Here is a 15,585-nt window from a genome sequence, read left to right as displayed (position 1 = left end):
TCTGAGATGGAGCACTTTACGTTTCTCTCCATCTAGGCCTGCCTGTATCTGTAGCCTATCTTCAAGTGTGACCACACTCCCCCATAAGTGGGTGGCATCTGCGAACTCGGTCACCGAGTCCATCCCGGCCAAAGCTTTGTCTAGCGGGGTTTGAAAACCTCCCAGGATGGAGCTTCCACCCCCGCTCCCCTGCCGCCCTGCTCCCGTGCTTTACTACCCTCCCAGCGGCCAGGCGGCTGGGCTGCGGGGCTGCGGGTGCGTTTGGGGTGCTGGCGCGGGGGCCCCTCCGCGCCCGTCAGCACGAGGCCGAGGGACAGCTCCGCGCCGGCAGGCGACGCTGGAAGCAAACTTTCCCGCGGCGGCGGCGGCGGCAGCGGCCCGGCGGGGCGACTCGGCTCCCGGCGGCGCCCACGTGCCCCCCGGCGGCGGGGCCGGGCCGGCTCGGAGCACGCGGCTCCCGCCCGCCGCCCAAACGCCGCCTCCGCCGCTCGGCGCAGCCGCTGGTTGGAGCGGGGCCGGGACCGGCGGGGTCAGCGCTGGGCGCGGGGCGGCGGAGCCGAGCCGAGCCGAGCCGAGCCCAGGCTGCCCGGCCGCTGCCGCCTCGCCTCGCCTCGCCGCGCCGCGCCTGCCCGCGCCCCACGCGGGGCGGCTGAGCGGCCGCGGCCAGGGGCGCCGGGTGCGGGCGGGCGGCGGGCGGCGCGGGGCCATGGCTCGCAAGGGAGACGCCGCCTCTTCCCCCTACGGTAAGCGCCGCCGGCCTGTTTACACCGCCGCTGCCTCCCTCGCCGGGCGGGCGGCGGGTCTGCGGCAGCGCGGGGCGCGGCGGGCGGGGGCCAGCGCCCGGGCCTGGGGGTCGGCGCTGACGAGCCTCCGCTGGGGGCGCGCAGGGTCCTGCCCGGGGCTGCTTCCCCGCGACCTGGGCGTCTGCCTGCGGCCCCCACGCCGCGGAGTCATTGGCAGTGCCCGGGAAGCGAATGTGGGGGGAGGAGGAAGAGCCGCCAGAAATGCCAGCGCTGCAGAGAAGACCCCCGAGCACTTCCAGCAGGTTCAGCTGAATCTTTGAAGTTGCCCAAGTCCCGGCAGGGGCTGAGCCCCGCAGCCTGCAGCCCCGGCTCTGCGGTCCGCGGGCCCCAAAACAGCCATTCCGCGGGCAGCCGGGTACGGGGACCCACGTGTAAGATAACCAGGGGGCACAGCCTCCAGAAAATGGAAACTAGCTCTTGGAAGGAGTTTGCCATTCCCATTCCCTCCCTCGCCACCTGCGAGCAGGAGAGCGCTGTCACGGAAACACGGCAGGAGGATGTGGTTGTATTGTCATGCTCGGGTGTTACAAGCTTCAGTTTTAAAACCTGTTACTCTGATAAAGCTGGTGTCCTTTAGCAAGGTATATCGTCTGTAGTTAGGTGGAGAATGAGCTGCCTGGAAAAATGTATGTCTTGCGTTTCAAGTTTCATTTCAATTTCTGATTCTGGCGAACTGTACTGACTCGCATTTCTGCTGTTTTTACCATTTCATGTTCACCAGCATTTTCGTTTTCCTGGCTCTCCTTTCTCCTGTGGGTATTTTCTGGGAGGCAGGATGCTCCTTCAAAGGAGTCTTTGAAAATTGCTTCGGTTTTGTGATGAAGCAGATTTTGAATTCAGTTGTCTAACTTACAGGTCTCATAATGTGCAAAAGGGATTAAAAAGAAAGAGCAGTGCAGTATTTTTCTCAATTCAGAACCTGTGACACCTCACGCCTTTTAAGTGAAACCACTGTAATAGTCACTCACCATTTCGTTATTCTTCAGACTTTGCTAATAGACCATTGATATTTTCTTGGAAGAGTAGGTGCCCGTAACCACTCTCTCCCTCTCCTGCCCTTGGAAGCCCCTTTTACCAAACCACTGGTGGCTTCAGTGGTTTGGAAGTGACAGAGGCAAACCCTTCTCAAAAGTTTCAGTCCATTGACTTCTGGCATGCCTTGAAAGAGCTATCTCAGGGCAGACCTATGGCTGGCAGCTGACTGCAAGCTCCCTGGACAGCTTCTTAGCTGTCTGTCTTTCTCTCTGAGCTAACAAGTTCTCTATTTGATGGTTGGTCACTAGATCTGAACTGCCTAGGGGAAGTCTAAGATACAGGTCAGTGCCTGCCTGCCTGCTGTACTGAACTTAGCTAGGGAAAAGGCCTTAGCAAATCTGCACATATTTTTGGTGGGGCAGGGGTGAGGGTCCTCTTTTGTAAGCTCCATTTGTTTTTAGCCACATTGTTTCTCTGCATGCATGTGAGAAGGAGCCATAATCTGATCCTTGGAAAAAAGCTGTAAATTAGCTTCCTACATTCCGGCAATCGGGTTTGCTAGACTAGCTGTAAATTGGCTACTGCAAATGTAGCTTGGTTTCCTAGCCACAAAAAATGTGGCAAATAGAAAGCTTTTGTCAAGAGCAATGACTTTATTAAGGTTTGTTCTCCAGGAGAGTATTTGTAGTGTAAAGAAGATAGACCTCCTTTCTCAGCTGGAGTTGTTTAGTTCCTATCCATTAAGCAGAAAACCACTAAGGGGAAATGGGTAACATTTGTTCCCTGTATAAAAGTGTACTTTGGTGCACTGTGTACCTTGGTGTAGTGTTGGATCTGTTCAGAAGAGAAGATTTCTATTGGGAGTGAAGAGTATAATTGAATTCTTGAGCACATGCTTTCTTATGATAGCTACTATTGAGCATTTTTGTTTTGTTTTTCACAAAATAAAATATTAATGTATTTTATATATCCAAAATACTCATGGGTGTCACTTGACTTGATCCAGTGCCTGTTGAAATCAGTGAAACAAACTTCCATTTACTCCAGCAATACAGGATCTGGCCTCTAGTGATGCCAAAAAGATGCATTTCTACCACCGTAGTTGTTTTAAGAATAGTGGTTCAAATATTGAATTAAAACACCAGAAAATAATTGTCAGGGGAGAAGATGACACTGATATTAAAGACTGCTTATTTCAAACAATTCTTATAAACACGCAGTGCAGAGAAGAAATATACAAAATACCAGATTTTATTAGTTTTTTACTCAAATTTAGCTAATCCATTTTTGCATTTGCAAGTGACGGGATGCAAGTCCTGCAAGGCAGGTGCTGTTGTTCTTGGCATTTGTCTGTACTACTTCACGTGCGTTCACAATCTCTGCCTGGGGTCCCTAGATGATGTGGTGGTGATGATTATGATGATGATGTCATTTAGACATGCAAATATCTGCTTGATCCTGTAGATCATTATGCTGAATTACACCTTCAGATTGGTTCTGGAATTGTTTGTGTCTGCAGGTGATTGCAAAACTACAGATGCAAAAAAAGAGACGTCTATTTTGAAATATGTACCAAAAATACAGTTCAGGAAATGTGAACCTCTAGTATTTTAATAGACCTCTTAGATAATTTAGTCTATTTCTCTGCCTGTGTGAGATTGATCCTCATCATGTATTTACTCGTATTTTAGACTTTTTGTTTTCAATTTCCCAGGTAATGGAGGTTCCACCATTTCCCTTGTGAGAATTTTTCACAGGCTAACAAACTTCACTATCAAGACTATTATATTGTGATTTAGGCTACATTTTTCATTTCTTAATGTCATATTATTACTCCTGCTTATGCATGGTGTCACCCTAAATCATTCTTCCCAATTTTTGGTATTTGTACTTCAGACAGTCATGTGTGAAGAACTTCAAGGCTGCATTTCCCGCCACCTCTTAATTCAGATTTGGTCAGATTCAGATACAATATGAAGGGGAGGAGGAATGCTACTGAGTTAAATCTTCTTAACCTTATCTAAAGTGGGCCCATATTATCTAAGTTTTGCATGTGGCATGTTAGACAAGTCAGCCACTCTTTGGGGTCATCTGTAGTACCTTGGTACAAAAGTTTCAGTAATGACTGAATTTGCTAACTATTATTGAGTTTTAGAAAGACTTTTTCACCATGGAATAAACTTGGAACGGGGAAAAGAAAATGCAAAGATAGCAATTAAATTTGTGCTTCCTGTTGTTTAAATCATTATTGCAGATGTATCCTTTTGAATACATATGTTCTTCCTTAGCACTCTGCTTCATCTTCTCCTTGATTCGACAGTGAGGTCTTAATCATGCATATGTTGACATTTCACTCCCTCTTACCAGGGAAATGAACTTAGGCACTTAAACTTCACTGTAGGATCAAACAGGAGTACATGGATTTCGAGGGAACCAATCTGTGTTCAGATAGTCGTTTCTTTTATCGTTAATAAAAGTAGCTAAAGATATTTCTTAAAACATATGAAAGATAAATGGATCTAAGACTTATTTTTTTCCCATTTGAAATTCCATATTTAAAATATTATAAATATTATTAAAAATAAAATAAAGTGTTATTTTTACGTAACTGTTTATAGGAAGGGGCATGGAAACAGAGTAATTTGTTATTTAATATTATTTCTTTGTATACTTATTATAACTTTTTTTCATCTCATGCAATCATTATAAGCAACCTTTAAGGCTATTTTTTGCAAATCTTTTTAATACTCAAATATTAGGCTTGCTAGGATACAATCAGATCAGATGTATATAGGACTTATTCAAGGGTTAGGAAATAAGTTGCAGGATTTAAGTTCCATAGTTATAACCTGTGTTTTAGGCAAGTCAGGCAACACAGATTCTTATTTTTGCATAACTAATTCTCTCTGAGATCTTAGGAAAAAATAAAGAAGTAACTAGTGTATCAAAGCTGTTACATCTGGTGGACTGAATTATTCTGATGAGTCTTTGCAGACACATTCTGAAGCATTCCCATGGTTGTTCCCAAGTAGACTGACACCAGTGCAGCTCCACTGAATTCATAGTCTCATAGTTGATAGGGTCAGAAGGGACCTGAGCAGATCATCAAGTCCGACCCCCTGCCATGGCAGGAAAGAGTACTGGGGTCAAACGAGCCCAGCTAGGTGATTGTCAAGCCTTCTTCTGAAGACCCCCAGGTAGGAGTCAGCACCACTTCCCTTGGAAGTTGGTTCCAGGTCCTAGCCCATCTGACTGTGCTCTTTAATTAGTATTTCCAAATTCTATTATTCCTAATGTTAATAGTTTCCTATACTTAAGAAAGGTTGTGCAGAGCTTGTATATTAACCGCTAAGCACAACTCTGCAAATAAATAAGCAAACACCAGCTGATCTTCTGACTTGGTACCAACTTGGTCACTTGATACCAAATATGTGCTAGAAACTAGGTCTGGCTTTAGAGCAGGCCAAGCACAAAATTCAGACCAAAGAGAGGTCAAAACTGAGGCCTGACACTTGTGATTTGGCACTTAGTAAAACCACAAAATAAAGGGCAGCTTTGTTAGTAACTGCAAATAAGCTTGGTACGTTGACGTTTGGCATTAAAACAAGGGTACAAAAATATACAGGATAATTTTTTTCCCCCGTTACATGATTGAGATAACCAAAGCGTTATATGGCCCTTCTCAAATTTACATCAAATGAAGATATTTCTCCAGGTCCTTAAATTTTGTGAATAATGAATGTCTGGACTAGCTATTTTGTTTTCTTGAACAAAAGTTGTTGAAGAAACCTTAGGGGAAAAATACCTCTAGGTTTCCTGTTCAGCAGATATGACATTACTGTAAAGTAATATGTAGAACAGTCTATAAACTGAATTAAATGAGGAAACTTTTCTGTATAATAGATGCAATTCCTAGAAATAAATTGGAAGGAATAGGCACAGCAGTGGCTTTCAGCTCTGCGACAGAATTCTGAGCCTAGTCTGGTTCTAGTTTTTTCCCATTAAAAAAAAAAAAGACGACAGAGCTTTGCTTTGGTTAACTTAGTTGTGATACCTGCTCAGGAATGGCTCAGCGATACCAGCTCAGGAGGTGTTGCAGTGTATATCATACATGAGGTCCTTGTGAGTGAACTGTGTTAGGATGTTTACTCAGCATCTGCCAACATTGTGTGTGATTCTAGGTACAAGTTCAGGGGCTGATCCAGGGGTGTACAGTGCTGCAGACTTACCCCCTGTTCAGTCAACCATGCCATGGGAGCAGCAGCCAGGAGCCTTTTTTAAGTCCCCAGATCAAGAGAATCTCCCCCTTTTCTCCTCTCTGCTCATCAGCACCTCCACTTTCCTCCCCTGCCCACCACTGCCACAGTTTCTGGCTGCCCTGCGGGGAGGACATTGGGGAAGAGGTGGTGGGAGGAGCTGCAGAGTTATTCCTAGTATCAGCCGGGGACAGTGGCAGCAGTGGGGAGGTCTTGGGACAGTGGCAGCAGTGGGGAGGTCTTGCCCCGGGCATTCCCTGATAGCCTCAGAGTAGATTTTGGTGGATAATCTGCCTGCTGCCACTGCCACCCCTACTATCTCTAGCCAAACCTGGCTCCATGTGCAGCCCAGCTGGAGTGGCTCTAGTGCATCTTCCCCTCCCCACTTCTCCTCCATGTCATCTAGGAACAGCAGCAATGGTGGCAGGGAAAACGGACTGGGAGTGTGGGGGAAAGAGGAAGAGACACACCGATGAGCATGAGGAAGGGAGTGGAGAAGGAAGATTTTTATTTGCTTGAGGGACTTTGGAAAAAAAGTCTGCGTTGCTGCTCCTGTGCTGAGGTCTGCCTGCCCTGGTGTGCATGTGGATGGCTGGGAGCAGGGATGAAGCCATTCCTGCAGCACAGATCACTGCTTCCACACCCCACTTTACAAAATTGTGGATCCACCCATGCACAGGTTGCTTCTTTTTCAGCTTAACTGTTAAATGATCAAATTGGGAAACACCTGCTCCCAGTGTAGGTCTGAGACATAGATTAGGTGAACAAAGCTGCAATTAACTATTAGTTGGTGGGAAATTGTGAGAGTACCTAACCATTTCCTTGTGCCATGGTTGTTTAATTGTACTATGAGGTATCTGGAGATTATATTATTTGGAGACCTGATGAAGAATGTCCTGCATTCAAAAGCTTGTCTGACTTGATCGCAACTAAATAGTTGGTCCAATAAAAGATACCACCCTAAGAGGTGCCCCTTGCGTTGATTGACATTCTATCATGAGTTTTTCTTTTGTTTATAAATTATCAAGTATAATTTATCAAGCATCCTTCATTGAATACTCTACAATATCTAGAATGTGTGCAGAATGAAACATCAGCTTTTTTTTCCCTTGCTTTCTTTTGTTTTGTATCACTGCCTTGTGGTACCTATTGAAATCTGTTTAGAGTTGTGTCAAAGACTTCAGCATGAGTAGGACAGGTGCCCATGAAGTTCTTAATTATTTTCTTCTGTGAATTAAATTAAAGAACGGTACTAAGAAAAAACAAAGTAAAGAGACAAATCCCCCACAGAACTGTGAGAAAATGGACACAATGGGCTGCAGTTGCTTTTCAGAGAGATTATAGTCTATTGTGTAAATATGTATCTCTGAACTGTGTAAAGTATGGATTATGTAAATGTGTATTTCAAGATTTAAAATACATAGTATTGATAGAGCCTGCTATAATAAGATATATAAATATTTATCTAGGGAGAATTAAAGACAAGTATAATTGTACATTGTTCTTACGTATTCTACATATATGTATAAAGGGCTATTTAAAAAGTGTACATTATTTACCCAATACGGTGTGACAAAAACAGTAAAACACTTTAATCTTTTTAAAAGTGATATTAGCCATCATATACCTGTATAGTGGGATCCATTTGAAAACCAAGATTACTCAGCTAACTAGAATCTTTAGCTTACCATATGATTATAGTATTTTAGGGTTTTCTGTGGGCAATGTCTTCATGATCTTTTCGGACATCTATCATGGATCTGACATTGCAATAGTTTAAATATGCACATAGTTTTATGTGCATAGTTTTAAATATGTGCAAAGTATCCCATGGATGTCTAAGTATTTGTGAGATGAGAGGTCAATCCTGACATGATAGAAATAATAATTCAAAATAACTGATTGGTTGTATAAGGTAGTATCTCCTTTGAATACCTTTTCTCTGTTTGAACATTAGAAGTCAGATCATGTAGCCTTTCTGCTCACCTGTAGCCCAGTTGAAGTCAGGGGACCTTCTGATGGGCCTAATCCTAAAAGGTACCATGTATGTGTCTTTGATCCCTGTAAGTAGGGCAAGAAGGTTATTGGTTTATATTGCAGAACTTAAAAGTAGCAAAAAATTAGTTCTATTTATGCTGTTTTGTGAGCCACATTTCTTGGGCCACATTTCAACCCAGAGAGAAATTTTAACTCTCATGTTAAAACTACCAGAGCTTGATTCAGCACCCGTGTGGAAGGGGGGAATAATATCTTACTGTACAAGCAATGAGCTCAGTGTGGCTATTTGCAAAATAATCCATGTGATTAAGGGAAGCAGCCTCAAAATTCTTGGAAATGTATTGGCTATAATATATTTGACTCTGTACAAAAGTAGTTTCATAGTAGGTAGGGTTGGAAGGGACCTGAGCAGATCATTAAGTCCAACCCCTTGCCATGGCAGGAAAGAGTACTGGGGTCAAACAACCCTGGCAAGGTGATTATCCAGCCTCCTTTTGAAAACCCCAGGGTAGGAGCGAGCACCACTTTTCTTGGAAGTTGGCTCTAGATCCTAGCCGCCCTGACGGTGAAGTAGCGCCTCCTGATGTCTAGCCTGAATCTACTGTCGGTCAACTTATGGCCGTTATTCCTCATTATTCCCGGTAGTGCTCAGGGGAACAGGGACTCTCCCAGAGACTGCTGGTCCGCTTTGGCCAGTTTGTAGATGGCCACCAGATCCCCTCTCAGCCTTCTCTTGTGGAGGCCGAACAGGTTCAGGTCCTGTAGCCTCCCATTCGTAGGGTCTGCCTTGCTGCCCCCTGATCATGTGAGTGGCCTTCCTCTGCGCCCTTTTCCATATTGTCCACATCCCTCCTGAAGTGCAGCTCCCAGAACTGCACACGCTACTCCAACTGCGGCCTGACCAGTGCCGCATAGAGGGGGAGTATCGCCTCCTTGGACCTGCTTGAGATGCATCTGTGGATGCATGACAAGGTGCAATTGGCTTTCCTGACCGCGTCGCCACACTGCCGGCCCATGTTCATTTTGGCATCAATAATGACACCAAGATCCTTTTCTGCCTCTGTGCTGATGAGAAGGGAGTTCCCCAGCCTGTAGATATGGTGCTGGTTCTTCCTCCCCAGGTGCAGTACCTTGCAGTTGCTGGTGATGAATCCCAACCTGTTGTCATCCGCCCACCCCTGTAACCTGTCTAGATCTAGTTGCAGCCTGTCCCTCTCCTCCAGCATGCCCGCTTCTCCCCACAATTTAGTGTCATCCGTGAATTTGAACAAGGTGCTTTTCATCCCCTCGTCCAAGTCGATGATGAAGATGTTGAACAGTGCGGGCCTGAGGACCAAGCCCTGGGGGACCCCACTGCCCACATCCCTCCAGGTCAAAAAAGACCCATCCATCACCACTCTTTGGGTGCAGCCCTCCAGCCAATTTGCGACCCATCTGACTGTGTAGGCATCGACCTACAGTCACCTAATTTCTTAATGAGAATGGGGTAAGAGACGGTGTGAAAGGCCTTCCTAAAGTCCAGAAAAACTACGTCCACAGCGACACCTGTATCTAAGGCTTTTGTGACCTGGTTATAGAAGGCCACCAGGTTGGTCTGACAGGACCTGCCGCTAATGAACCCGTGTTGGTTGCCCCTAATCATGATCTCCCCTGCTGGTCCCTCGCAGATGTGCTCCTGGATAATTTTCTCAAAGAGCTTCCCCAGGACTGAGGTAAGACTAACGGGCCTGTAGTTTCCTGGGTCCTGCTTCCTCCCTTTAGTGGGCACACAAACAAGCCATCGTGTAAAGAAGGGTTAACTGTTCTATGGTAACTGCCCCTTGCACACTCCTACCTCTCAGTAAATGAAAGTTAAGTCATGGAAGTGTATGAAATGTACTGCAGAGTAGCTGGTGGTCTGTAATCCCCATCCTCATTTACCCTGCAGCAATTTGTTCATGTGCTCCTGCCATTGGCTGTTTATCACTAAATGGTTTGTCTCATCAGAAGTGAGTACAAGGCTACTGAAAGTTAACCAACCAGAAAGGAGGTTAATGAGCTAGATCAGAATATGATTGAACAGATTTCTGTGTCAGAACTCTTTATATTAACATGCAAATATTAATGCATGTTGAAAAAATGGAGCACTCCTTTCTAAAATGCAATTTAACAGTGGTAAGATGACACAACAGTCTAAGACGTCATTTCTCTAAGGTTTATTGAATGAGTCCTCTTCCCACACTCTCCAAAGCAAGTGTGTGCCTGAAAATTGTCACCTTATTGGAGGAAATGAACAGAATCTAAATGGAGCAAGCTCATGTATACTGCAGTTGATGAAACCTGTCACATGATTAGCATTAGCAGGAATTGGCCCTTTGTATAACACATTTCATCCCACAGTGGCTGCCTTTCTCTGAGCTTTACCCTCTGAAAATAAGGGATTATACAGAGATGTCGACAGAGACATAACTGTAACATAGTTGTAGTTAACTCTCCTTTAATAACTGTGGATTAATGGCAGTTCTATCGGGCTTGCTGTCTAACAGTTAGCAATAGCTTGCTTGTTTTCCATATATACTCTTTTTTTCTTAACCTCCCACTGAGGTTTTTCAACATGCCTGTTAAACATTTGAAAGATCAGCTCGTGATGAATTAATAAGGACTTTGTATGTTTGCAACAATATGATTGCTTTTACTATTCAGATCAGGACAAGGAATCGTGGAGATACTGATGATGCAACAATGGGATTTAGACTGTCCTTAATATCTGTTGTTATGTCACATGCAAGCAGCTGTGTCCACTCATATATCTTCCATAAATATCTTTCTCCAACACCTGTTTTTAAAATTAGATGCATGTATTAAAAGGTAAAACAAAAAATAGCCCAGCTTCTCGCCTTCTCCCACACACATAGAAGCAATGTACGTCTTTTTAAGTCAGGAGAAAAGCCTCATCCATACAAACCCCGCAGTGAAATTAACAGTGCTCAATGTATTACTTTTATTAATTTTTTTCATTAAAAAAAATATTTTTTTCAAAATCAATTTCTTTAGGGAGAAGTAAGGAGCTGTCAGGTTTTATTTTCATTTCCTGGACCCAGTTCCTTTCCTTTTTAATATTTCTTTCCACTCCCCTTCATAACCCTGCACTGAACAACTGAATACTCTCTTAAGCAGAAGAATGCTAAACAGTGACCTCTTTAAAGTCCATCAAGTCTTCTGTTTGTGTGGTCCTTGCAGGTAGGAAAATCATAAGAATGAAGCTTGGTCTTCAGAAAAGCCTGTCCAGCCTAACTCTGATACTTGTCCCAGTTAGAAATGTATGAATAACAGATTTTGGGGGGTCTGGTTCTCAAACAGAGAAACAGAAAAATACAGAAAGACAAACTCTAAATTTACTCAGGTAGACTGGAACCAAAAATACTGTGTTCTGATTTGAAAAAAACACCAAACTAACCCAATGATCCCCCTTCCCCCTCCCCAACCTCAAGGAAACAACCAAACAAAAAATCCCAACCATACAAATTTATTTCGGGTTGAAGAAACTCTATTTTTACCTAAATGAAATGTTGTTTGAAAAGTAGAACAGTTTCCCTGTGGAAATGTTTAAATTAAACATTCTGACCTTAGAAATTTTTTTTAATTTTTTTTCAATACTGTGTGCTGAATTTAGCTTGTGTTGTTAGCCTTTATCAAAACAATGTTTATTGTTCGAAAATTTCATTATCCTAAAATTTCATTATTCAGCAAATAAACTAATTTGTGTGCTTGTGTGCATATCTGCATGCACACAAACATACACACACCACCTGCCTCTGTCATAGGCCAGCTGGGCACTGTGAATGTATCAATTTTATCACAGGCCAACTGGGCTGTTTGGTTCAGTTTCAGATCAAGGAGGCAAGGTTGGGAGTGAAGTAAAGGCAAATTTTACACGCACACAACAGTTAACAGAAAGATAAATGTGATAAGCAAATAATGCAGTATTAAAGAGCTAATAGTAAATAACAACAACAGATAATAACAACAGATAGATGGATCAGTTCTGTCGCAGGCTAAGTGGGCACTGTGAGGGTATTAGCCACTGGGCTGTTCAAAACAACAGATAGACAGACATGGGTTGGCAACTTAGTGATAGTCCCTCAATGCCAGGTACGCGTCAAGTGATTCCAGCAAAGTCAGGCATCCCTGATTGACGCTGTCAGAGGGATTACCGCGGAAGGTCCCTTGATCAGGATCCGATCCTCACTCACACCGGGAATCTGGGGTCCGAGCGTGGAACAGAAATGACCGTTCTGTTCCTTCCTTCCTGCTGGTCACCTGATGCACGTGCTTTTTATACCTAGTCTTATGCTAATCTGTTGGCTTTAGAGCCACTCATAATCTTGCCCTATAGCTGTTACCCTATAGGATTGAAAGGTGTTAAAAAATTATCATAAAAGGTTACTACCTAGACTCGGGTGTATCCAATAAGCAAATTACAATGCAGCACCTTTAGGTTTGAAATTGACATTGCTCTGCCTAAGCCCCTACCCCTTTTAGGTTTTTTTTTAAATATGTTTTCTTGGGATGTGCTTTCCTTGGGTGTGCCTGGCAGTTGGATCCATTTTTTTATTATTAAAGCTCAACCCTGAACAAAAACTGTTAGGTCAGCTAATCTCACATCTACAGCTTTGCCTGTGGGGCCCAGTCAGTTCCATGAACAGTTAATTTTATCATTTTGGTTAAACTTGTGACAGACAAGTTACATTTCCGGTTTACAAACTTACAAGCTTTATATTAACTAATATTACCTGTTTAGGCAAAATACCAAATGCCTCTAAGAAGCACATATTTATTGCTTATTAATCCCTCTGGTTATGGCCGTCACAGCCTCCCAGCTCCCAGCAGGATGAAAACGGGACCGCTTTTAGAGATGAATTCTGATTACCTCACTGCGGTGGACCACTGGGCTGGCTTAGTGCTTTAAAAACAACAGTACTAGGAAGGATAAAAAGAAGGTGGGCCTTAAATCTTTGTATTGATGGATGCCATAAGGTATCTTCAATAATAATGATAGATTTGTCTTGTAAATCTTCTGTTCTCAGACTGAGTTAAATGTATGGAAGGCAGTGCTTAGGGATTTTGAGGGGTAGTTAGTTAGCTGTGATAGTCTGAACAAGGGAGAAGGCAGGGCAGGTTAAGATATAACAAATGTTTGCCATACCTTGCTCAGGTTTAGGCGACTTTGTTTAAGCCACTTAAACCTGAGTCAGGAGATACATGTGCAAGTGTTTGCTGGTTGTGGGCAGCAGAGGCAAGTAAGATAGGGGACAGGCTGGTAGGATTGAAAGGGCTGCAGGTCCATGGGAAGTTGGTGGGTCTGGGGAGGGGTTGGCAGGTCTGCAGTCGGGGTTGGTACTCAAAGGGGGTAGGGGACAGCCCAGCCCAGGCCAGGGGAGCTAGTCAGGAGGTAAAAATAGCCTGGTCAGGGTTGTGGGGGTGGTAAAAATACCACAGGGCTGTGACAAGTGGCTGGAGTTTCCCATCACTGGGGCTGTGCTGTGAACGCATGCAGGCATTCACTAGTCTGGATTAACCCTGGCTTGATTGGGTTAATGCTTTGGTGAGCTAAAGTTAGTTCACCTCTGACACAAGCTAACTTCAGATTGGGCATACCATTTTTAGGGCAACTTAAGTCTTGTCAACACCTGTACACCAGTGCATTTACATCACCCTAACCTTGTTAGGGCAATCTAAAAGTAAAGCTTTTATGTATCTGCAGATACTAGGTGGTTCAAAGAGGCATAAGCTTACATAGGTGACAGCTAACTCATGAAGTAGTAAGTTTGAGAAAGCCAAGGCTTTTTAAACCTTACTTGGATTTGCATCATGTTCAAGTCATGTGTTATGGCTGGACCATTGCCTGCCTTTGCATATCTAGAATTTAATGCTATAAAAGCCTAAGTCTGTCGGTCTGTAATGCTTTATTTACACTCTGATCGGCTGACAGAAACAGCCAATTGGAGTGCTCCAAGCATGGGGGAGCACTGCCATGATGTCCGCACTGCGGACCAGACATGGGGTGGGGGAGCCAGGGCCAACAATGCTTCCTGCAAGAGGCAGAACAGTGGCAGCATGGGGTGTTAGGTGGCAGGACTCCATCCCAGCCCCCTCCCTATCCCGTCATTCTTGATAAGCATGATTCCCAAGCTGCTCCGAAGACCAGATCTAGGGTGGGGAAGCCGGGACCTCGGCTCTCCCACCCCAGTCCCTGTAAGAGGCAGAACAGCGGCAGCATGGGGCATTATGTGGCAGCACTCCATCCCAACCTCCTCCCCTCCTCACCCTCCTGTCATTCTTGATGGGCAATTGGCTAGTTTCTAATATTTTTAGAATGGGAGAATACATTAATCTGTTTGAGAAATGAAAAAAACAGATATTTGTAGACACATGGAATGTTTATTTCTTATCAGCCTCATTACAGATGTGCAGGTGTGAAGCGTCTTCCCGGCAAGATGTCACAAAGGCTTTTTTATTTTTTTTAAATGCTTTCTTGAAGATATTCCTCTTTGAATCCCTAGGTAAATTTTAACAATGACTACTTTTCAAGTTGTCTTATTATCTTTTATTTGTTTGTGTTCTGGGTTCTGTTCTATTCTATTCTGTTTTAAGCAGTAAAACAGAATAGAATCGCTTCTTGGCCTCTTGATCAAGTATATACCCGCATCTAGGAATTCCATGTTTAAATACTGGGCCAGAGGCTAGTCTGGGTTCCATTTCTCAACTTTTACAGGAAACACCGCTGCTTTCAATAGAATTTTTCTGAATTTATACTACTGTCACGGTGATCACAATCTGGCTAATTATTTTGTTAAACTGAGATGCTAGCAGGGGATTAGAATATAGGAGACCAGGTCCTGTTTCTTCCAGTAGCATTGGATTTTGAAGGCTTGTCAACATGGGAAGTTATTTAGGAATACCTGTTCCTGATGGTCTCTTTGGAAGGAATGTCTAATTTATTAAAAAAACCCACCCTATCTTCTTATGAATAAGCTACTCTATGCAAACAAGCTTTATGTGTTCCTGAGTGTATCCCTGAACTGTGTCTCAGTTTTCTTCTTCCAGTACTGAAAAATGAATACTTACCTGCCTTTTAAAACCACTGGTTTACCCATGGATGAAAAGTGTCACAGGCAATAATTGAACAACGCTACACAATGTTTCAGTAACTGCCCGTAACACTTTTCATCCTTTGGTAAACCACTGATTTTCGAAGGCAGATAAGTATTCATTTCTCAGTACTCGAAAAAGGAAACTGAGACACAGTTCTGGGACACACTCAGGAACACATAAGGCTTGTTCCCAGCAAGTTTAATTGTAAAGCTCCCATTGACTTGTCTAATAAAGAGTGCTTCTGAATATCATGTTTAATACATAAATCTCATATGAAACCTGCCACTCCTCCATATATATCAGATATACTGATATACAGCTTAGCCTTTATCTGTTATTGGTATATTCTTATTCACACAGCTTGTTCCAGATGAACAAACCCTGTCATTGTAACCCTAATGCAATACACAGCTCAAGGG

The 15,585-nt window shown here is 43.8% G+C and overlaps 1 protein-coding gene across 2 annotated transcripts in view; it reads left to right on the top strand.

Annotated features, from left to right (window-relative positions):
- The first annotated feature begins 404 nt into the window (after positions 1-404).
- The window catches only part of SLC44A5 (solute carrier family 44 member 5), a 239,894-nt gene continuing 224,713 nt past the window's right edge, over positions 405-15,585 (top strand). For both annotated transcript variants that reach the window (XM_090046428.1, XM_090046430.1), the window contains exon 1: positions 405-743. In XM_090046428.1, coding sequence (XP_089902554.1) covers positions 707-743 — 37 coding nt within the window. In that variant the 5' untranslated portion in view covers positions 405-706. The remainder of the gene's footprint in view (positions 744-15,585) is intronic.

Source organism: Crocodylus siamensis, chromosome 5 (genome assembly GCF_052110815.1).
Source record: "Crocodylus siamensis isolate JL-2025a chromosome 5, ASM5211081v1, whole genome shotgun sequence".
NCBI classification, from domain to species: Eukaryota; Metazoa; Chordata; order Crocodylia; family Crocodylidae; genus Crocodylus; species Crocodylus siamensis.
This window is presented reverse-complemented; position numbering and strand designations above follow the sequence as displayed.